Source organism: Limulus polyphemus, unplaced genomic scaffold, assembly GCF_000517525.1.
Source record: "Limulus polyphemus unplaced genomic scaffold, Limulus_polyphemus-2.1.2 Scaffold1957, whole genome shotgun sequence".
Taxonomy (NCBI): Eukaryota; Metazoa; Arthropoda; class Merostomata; order Xiphosura; family Limulidae; genus Limulus; species Limulus polyphemus.
This window is the reverse complement of record NW_013667567.1, coordinates 49,328-58,573: the sequence shown is the minus strand read 5'-3', so window position 1 is coordinate 58,573 and position 9,246 is coordinate 49,328. Positions and strand designations below refer to the sequence as shown.

The window sequence follows — 9,246 nt, the reverse complement described above, 5'->3', positions numbered from 1 at the left end:
GAGATAATCAACTATCGCACGTTCACTTTACATTGTCTTAATGACACGGCAACTGTGTTCATAATCTCACGTTCACTTTACATTGTCTTAATGACACGACAACTGTGTTCATAATCACTGGGAGATAATCAATAAAAATTTATAACAAGTTTCTAAGTTCAAGAAACTAGACTTAAAGAAAAGCGTCATATTTTCGCAGATAAAAAAAAAGACTAAGAAAATCAAGTTATTTTAAATCTTAACAGTTCAAAATGAGACACGTATAGGCTAAACTTAAAGTTTACTGAAAGCTGCGACATTTTGTTTATGTAATGTTCTCCCCCCAGTTGGTCACGGACCTACAAAGCTAAAAATTCGAGATTCGATTCCTCGTGTTGGACAATGGGCAGATAGCCATTATGTATCGTTGCGCTAAAGCAAACAAACAATCATGTAAGTTTATATATATATATGTTTATCGATTATGATGGTTAACGAAGCTAGTCGGTAATTAATTAGTTATAATTAACTAATTATAAACATTTTACTTTCCATTGTGCCGAAGAATGTCGGTTCTCGTGTTTTTTTACTCGTATTTTTCGAACATTTTTAAATTTTTATAAAACTTTCAAAGTGCGTCGATAGAGAACACTATTAAGTTTAAACTTTTGCAAAGAAAGAAACCTGTTTCGTGAGTTGGCACACTGACGAGCTTCAGTGAAAATCGGATTGCTTGCCATAAATATATATTGTATAATAATTGTTTATGATGTTAGAAAAACACATAGGGTCAAGAAGTCTTGATAGAAATGAATAAAAATCCTATAATCCCGAGCGCTTTCGAAAGGTGAACCTTTCTTCTTCAGGGGCAAACTGAAGAAGAAAGGTCCACCTTTAGAAAGCGCTCGTATAATAATTGTATATTTTGCTGACTAGTTGAATGATCCGTGTCTTTGTAATACATTTATTGCTGCATGGAGACATTTAGCCTCCGCAAAAATACAATTTACTTTTTAAACCCCAAAATAAAATTATGTATGATAAGTACAGTTCAGTGTAGATAAAGGATTTGTGCTTATGCCTGTTGAATTCACCAAGTCTCTGAAACTGAATACAGAGACATCTATCGACGAAAACTAAATGTAATCTTAATTGTTATTAGATGGAGAAGCGTTGGTTGTAGCGAATTACGAACTTAGCATAATTAAAGAAAGAGGCTTATGTCCTCATCTGAAAAGGAAACAAACGTGCCATTTTGAAGCTTCAGTTTTTGACCACATGCATTGTTAATAAACACACAGTACAACTAGTTTTTTTGCAGTAAGTCCCATTCCCTCCTGAACGAAAATAATTACACTTGTTTGGTGTTAAAAATAAAAATAAATCAGTTTTATATATTTTATGGTGTCTACGTCACTACGAGAAAATGTCCTTTATGGATATTATCATGGTCGTTAACGTATTCGATATAACTATCACACAACCTCACCTACACGTTCTTCCTTAATCTAAGCCCCGATATGAGTATCAAAACATCCCACCTACACGTTCTTCCTTACTCTAAGCCATGTTACGAGCATCACACAACTCCACCCACACGTATCTTCTTTACTCTAAGCTATGTTATGACCATAATACAATCCTACCTACACGTTCTTCCTTATTCTAAGCCCTGTTATGAGTATCACCCAATCCCACCCACACGTTCTTCCTTAATTTAAGCCTTGTTATGAGCATGAGAAAAACTACTCTTAAATGTTGAGATTTCAATTCACACTTCTTTAAAAATATCATCAGTGTCGTTTTTTCTTTAAGCAGTTTTTGAATTAGTGTAAGAGATCGGGATATTTAGTAACGGCTTGTATTATTTAAATCATTATGCGTTTTTGTCTAAAAAGAAAGAAAAGAAATAGTTATCATTCAGGTGCTTTATAAGTACCGTAACACTTACACGAAAACTTCAAAACTTTAATTCTACAAACATTAAACCAATAATACGTCCATTTCATTAATTATATCAGACGTGTATCACCTATAGCGTGCGCGGCTTTTGACTCATAAGGTTTAAAGTTCATGACTTAAGTAGGCAGATATAATTACTTTCTTACACTTGAATCATACAAACATAATTACCTGGTCTATGACCCATGACACGTATTAAACTATTATTTTACAATTCGTTGTACAACTCTGCACTCGTTGCTTAATCCATGACCTTTAACATTACTCGCCTTCTTCCCTCCCCAGATTGCTCAGCGATAAGTCTGAGGACATATAACTCCAAAAACTGGGTTTCGATACCCGCGGTGGGCTCAGCACAGATAGCCTATTTTGTAGCTTTGTGATTAACAACAAACAAACAAATTGTCTTTACTTAGGAGCTATCATCAAAAGATTAGTTTTTGAATTAAATAATACTGCTAATAATAAATATAGCGTTGTTACTTAATCGTATCTAACAACAGATATTATGTATATCTAAACAGATTCTAGCTACTGGTTATTAAAATAAATCATTATATTTTTGTGTCTTAGGGTGAAGATGAAATTTACAACTGTGCGACCCCTACTGGTAATCGTCATCAGTGCTTTGGTAATGCACCTATCGGTAGAAGGCTCTGCTGCTGTATCTGGTCTGGCAACTAAGTCAAGTAACTCACTTGCTTTGAAATTATTCCAATATTTTGCAACGTCTGATAACGTATTCTTCTCGCCATTTAGTATTGCAACGATAATGGGTATGACTTACTTGGGAACCAAAAACAGCACAGCTGCCCAGATAAGAAATTTGTTTGACTTGGAAGAAGGTGGTCTAATGGATGAAGAGTTCCATGAAAGTTTTCGCCAGCTTATTGCATCAGTTTTGGAACGCAAACAACACTACGAACTAAAAACAACAAATGCTTTTGTCATACAAAAAGGATTTGAAATTGAGCCTAGTTACAAAACTGAGCTGGTTCAATTTTATAATGCTTCAATTCAAAACGTAGATTTTCAGGAAGATCCTGAAACGACAGTTCAGTGGATAAACAGTTGGATTAGATGGAAGACGCAGGACAAAATACAAAAGATGTTTTGGAGTCCGTTAAACCCATTAACTCAACTGCTACTTCTAAGCATTGTGTCTTTTAAAGGATCGTGGCAAAAAGAATTTGATGGGAGCAAAACCAGATTAGAAAGTTTTTACAATAATGGTACAAACGAGACACAAGTGTTTATGATGCACAAGAAGAGCAAGTTTCCGTACGGGTTTGATCCTGAATTGGACGCCTTTATCCTTGCGTTGCCTTATACAGGCTGGGATCTCAACATGATCTTCGTCCTTCCTCGTGAAATGCAAGGTTTAAGTAAGTTAAGGGCAGTCTTAAGTCTCGGAAAGTTTGAAGATGTTGTTTCGCAACTACACGAAACCGAAGTAGAAATATCTATTCCCAAGTTTAAGATGGACAAGGAATATGAATTGGAAGAACCTTTTCGAAAATTAGGCCTTACTAATGTTTTTATTCCAGGAGTTGCCGACTTTTCGAGACTTACCACTGCTGGAGATCTTTACCTGTCCAGCATACGACATAAGGCTTTGTTGGAAGTAGATGAACAAGGAAGTAAAGTCGTTGTTAGCACGGCTTCACTTGTTGAGACATTGTCTTTAAAACCATCTTTCATTGTTAATCACCCATTTCTCTTCTTCATTCGGGAAAACCGGAGCGGTTTGATTTTATTTTTAGGACAGGTGAATGACCTTTAAACCACCACCACCCCCTTTTTTTTCTAAACCAGAAAGAATTGGAACATTTTCTAAATTTCGTTGGTTTAGTTATCAGACTATTTCAAGTTTCGAAAACTAGTTTAATTGGAATGTATTTAACAAAATTCACGATAAGAATATTTTTTTCATAATTAGATGTTTCACATTAGGATTTGATATATATATATATATATATATGTGGATATTTTTAACGGAGGCTAGCTCATAGTGTACGTGTCTGTAGTTAAACTGAAATATTTGAAAAAACAGAAGTGACATTGTTATGGTTAAAATATACTATACTTATTGTTAATTTTGTTACGGAACATTCTAAGTTAATAACGCTGAAGCGGTGTATATTCTTTTTTTTTTTTTTTTAGGCCTAATGGCTGGTTTACGTGTTATTTGAGTAGGGCGATATTTTTATTTCATACCAAATCTTGCATTTGAATCATATGTACCTGGTCTCTAAACCATGACACATATTAAACTATTTTTGCACTTTGTTGTAGAGATCGTTGCTTTTAATCTATTTCCATTAATTTCACCTGAAACGTTGACACGAGTGTAACATAGGAAACTTCCTGATCAAGACAAACTATGTATACAGAAGAAAACTTAAAAACTAACTGTATGAAACGTAGGCAATACCAATCTTACAAGGAAAAAAGTGTCATATATATCATAAAGCAAAAAAAAAAGTAAATTATAGTCACCGCTCAGATGTTGGGTAGCTTTACAAACAAGTGACAACATTAACATGTCAAAAACGCTCGTTTGTGGTATTTGGGATCGAAACCGGTTTCCCTACAAGTATACGATATGCTGTGTTTCGCAAAAACAGCAGATTCTAACAAGAAATAACGGAAGTGTTCCATAGTTGATAACTTAAAAACTGAGTTCCAGGTGGTTAGGGGTGCTTGTCTCGCAATCTGAGGGTTGCGAGTTTGAATCCCTGTCACACCAAACATGCTCGCCCTTTCAGCCGTGGGGGCGTTATAATGTGACGGTCAATCCCACTATTCGTTGCTAAACGAGTAGCTCAAGAGTTGGCGATTGGTGGTGATGACTAGCTGCCTTCCCTCTAGCCTTTCATTGCTAGATGAGGGACGGCTAGCGTAAATAACCCTCTTGTAGCTTTGCCCGAAATCCGTAACAAACAAACAAACAAACATTTTCCTTTCGATCGCTTCAAATGAATAAAGAAAACGTACTTTAACATTAAAATACATGAAATAACTTTAATATACAATATAACCATATAAAATATGGTTTAAAACACGATACACAATCAAATAATACCTTTAAAAAATCCACTACGAACAAAATACAAAAAACAGGTTATGATATATTACAAAAAAATTTTTAACAAAGATACATGACTTCCCTTTAATACAAAAATAAAAAATCAAGAAATGCGCTAGTACACTTTTACACATACAAAAAGTAGAAATAAAAAATAATAATAAGGAAGTTAAAATAACTGAACATTTTCAGCCCTATACTTGAGCAAAGTATTTTCGACGTTGCTTTGCTGTTATTTAACAAAGATATCTGAGATTTTTAACAATGATTTTATAAACTACAAATAACACAAGAAATAATGATGGGTCCTTAAATGTGAATTGATTGTTAACTTTTAATTTTTGTTACGTCATACTGTTGGATACTTCTATCAGTTAGATATTTGTCGACGGTATCTAAAAATTTGTAAGAAAAGTATGAAAACATTCAATTTAAAGCCTCATTATTAAAATAATGAAGAAATATGTTTTTAAAAGATCAATTTGAAGTGTTAAATAAAATATTTTTTTTACAATTAAATTAGTATTTTTTGAACATGTATCTTTCAAATAGAGGACCCTAGTTGTACGTGTGTGTGATTTGTAGGCACAACCAGCCGATTTACTTATCTCTTTGTAGGGTTCCGCTCGTAAGTGAAGTTGAACATTATTTCCAACTATAGTACCAGTCCCATAAACATGAAAATTTTCTTCCCTTATATGTAATTGTAAAAAAACGTAAAAACATCCATGAAAACTGCAAAACACAAAATGTGAAACCCCAAGTTTGCACGTATCTTCCTGTGGACCCAACAAGCCTAGCCAAATTTGGTGAAAATCCATCAGCAGGAGGCGAAGTAGTGGTAAAAAACGGGAAAACGCAAAAAACGCCCATAAAAACCGCAAAACGGAAAATTTGTATGTATCTCTCCATGGACCCAATGAACTTACATACCAATTTTGTTGAAGATCCATCTACAGGGGACGAAGTAGTGGTAAAAAATGCCTATAAAAACCGCAAAACTGAAAATTTTGATGGAAATCCAGCCACACCCTGCGAAGTAGTTATGTGGATATACAACAGACAGTACTATTATATTTATATAGTTTCACAACTTTACGTGTCTTGAAATACACCGAACTGTCTTCTGAAATATATTGTAGTTATTTTGTATGTATATGCGAAAGTGTTAAGATTTATACTGTAAAATTAATGTTATGTATTAGAATTTCAAGTAGTCTGAAATTGAGTTAACTGATAATTTAAATTTAGTAGTTAAATTGTACTTGGACTTAGTATTAAATAAATGCCGATATATAGTCAGTTTGTAACATTTGCCAACAGGATTGATACACACAGTTTTCTTTTTTAACACAAATATGTTTTAATATACATACAACAATACAATTTACAATAACAGTTATTACAAACAGTGATTTATAAACAAAAGTTTCACAAAGTTACAAGCAATATGGTCTTCTTTCTAGTTTGGAACTTCCTTGATATATTGTCGAGAGTTCACGATGAGCGAGTTAATTACGAGTTGGTGTAGATACGATTCGCCGGGAAACTAGCTAGCTTTGTAAGCTGAGTTTTCCACTGTTGAAGTTATATAATGTTTTCGTAAAAATACTAATGTCCGATGAGAATCCACTGAAGTTAAATGAGTTGTAATGTTCGAACTTTGTAAATGCTACTGGTCAAATATCCGAAGTGTACCGATTTGTAAGCGTTATAACAATCACAGCTATAGCTTTCAAAGTTATAGCACACTGACTATAGCGAACTATATAGATATACATGTCGCGTCGCGTTGGTTATATTTATAGGCGTGGGAAGATTTTCTAAAAAAATTCAGTTTACGCAACAATGCAAATTAAAGCGTTTACGTACACATATATACTTTTGATTCTTACTCTCGAGAATCTTCTACATCTTTGGAGAATAGTCGGGAGTTTTGCAATACATATTATAAGCTAGGCATGTTTTTAAATATAAACTCAATCCAAACAAACGTTGACATTAAAATAAATATATATAACAACAAATTCGTTACACTATAAGCTAGACAAGTTTCAGAACAGCGATATCCTTGTTATGTATTTATACATTATAAAGTATGACTATAATGGGGCCCCCAGTGGCACAGCGAAGAAAATGCTAATGATATTTATAAAATAAAAGTATTGTTTGTTTGTAATTAAGCACAAAGCTACACAATGTGCTATATGTGATCTGCCCACTACGGGTATCGAAACCCGGATTCTAGCATTATAAGCCCGCAGACATACCGCTGTACCACTGAGGGGCAAAATAAAAGTAAAAACAAAAAGTACCTTTTGCACTCGTAATACAAATACAGTAAAATGTCTATATGCAATGAACATAAAGTGTCAAATAACTATACTGTATATAGTTGCTGAAATCACCGGAAATAGATTTTATTACCACTTTGAAACACATTTTTGCAGGTAGTAGAAGACTTTATACAGACATAAATGGAAGAAATTGGAAAAGAAGAATTTCGATTATCTTAAGACGCAAGGAATGTGGATCCAGATGGAGTTCCATGGAAAAAAAACTATTGCTGATGCTGGCTGGGGAACAAGCTACGGTCATCATTATTCTTATAATACTGGAGTCACAGTCATAACTGGTCATTGAGCAAGGAAGGTACTCTTCTTTTTTTGGCATTCGAAACAAATATTGTTGCATATGTGCCACGAACAAGAAAAGGTGGACAGCAACTAAGCACAAATGTTACCAAAACTGGAACGAATCATCACGAAGATGGCTGCAAATGCCCTAGGCAAATGAACAATAAAAAAACAAGAGAAAAACGCTGTGAAGTTGTAAAGTTATTAGCAAACAACTTTGACTATGGACCAAATAGTCAGCAACATGATTTAACAAAAAATGAACATCAAAGGAGAAAAACAGAATTTCTAATGAAACTGTAGGTATCATAAGAGATTATGTATAACATTGAGAGTGAAACAAAGGGACAGAACAGAAACCCAAAATGGAAAGAGGAGAGAAAGTAACTGATTGATAGCTTCACACTTTGACGACGTATGCAAGATGAGAGAGACAACATTATGAGCCTGTCTCATAAAAACGTATGTTGTATAATGCTGACCTAAATATACCAGCTGTTGAATATGGCAAGCAAAATTAACAAAATGTAATTCTTGCCTATACCACTGCTACATATAACTGTTGAACCTTCGGACATCTTTGTAGATATTGAAAATGGATTCCTTGGCGCATAGCCAGATGAAGTAATTGCGAGTAATGGAATATTAGAAGTAAAGTGTCCAAAAAGTGCTGAGACAAAAACAACTTCTGCCGCAATGAAAATCTGAAACTTAGTTATTTTGTTATCAAATTCAAGGGAAGCTGCAGGTACAGATTTTTGTGACTTTGTTCTGTGGACACGTAACGACATAAACATTCAGATAATAAAAAACAAAAAGATAACTTTGGGAATCAAAAATGTTTCCCAAGTTGTATATATAAATGGAAGCTTTGTTACTAAAAATCATTGATCTCTGAATGGTCAGATACATGGCTCTCAACAGATGCGTAAGAACCACTGGGGCTATAACACCCCCAACTTTTACATATATTGCAACTGTAAGTTATGTTATTATATTAATTTTCTGGGGGGCATAGCCCCAGACCCCCTAACACTAATCTCTACTGTAAATAATATATCTCATTAGAGACTTTCATTGATGCATAGACCTAATGACACGTAGTGTTTTTGTAAGATTTGTGTAAACTATATAATAATTTTACACTAACAGAATAGAGCATAGGTAGAAAACGTACGGAATAAAAGTAGAAGTGAGACCGAGTATTCGAATAATTCTAATAAAATTACTATTCGAATAATCAAGTATGTATTCGCAAACAAACTAATGACAAAAAAAAACCTGCTCTCAGCGAAGCAAAACTTTTTCAACACATCCGAAAGTCGTTTTCTGACGTTATATGCCGAAAACTTAGAACTTCTGTTATAAACAGTTTATGTATTTGTTGTAAATTATTTTACACGGCATTTTGTATTTACCTATTACTACGTGTACATTCTTTATACATACTGTAAAGATACACTTATGTGATTTCTTTAAGGTGACCTGTTATTTTGGACCAAAACAAACACATTGTTATATTCACTTGCGGATATAACACTCTCCATTGTCTGACAGTTCTACAACAATGTACTCATACTT

At 33.9% G+C, this 9,246-nt stretch overlaps 1 protein-coding gene across 2 annotated transcripts in view; it reads left to right on the top strand.

Annotated features, from left to right (window-relative positions):
• The window catches only part of LOC106465476 (leukocyte elastase inhibitor-like), a 21,522-nt gene extending 17,666 nt beyond the window's left edge, over positions 1 to 3,856 (top strand). For both annotated transcript variants that reach the window (XM_022393384.1, XM_013925705.2), the window contains exon 2: positions 2,515 to 3,856. In XM_022393384.1, the coding sequence (XP_022249092.1) occupies positions 2,515 to 3,724 (1,210 nt within the window). In that variant the 3' untranslated portion in view covers positions 3,725 to 3,856. The remainder of the gene's footprint in view (positions 1 to 2,514) is intronic.
• Positions 3,857 to 9,246: the final 5,390 nt, after the last annotated feature.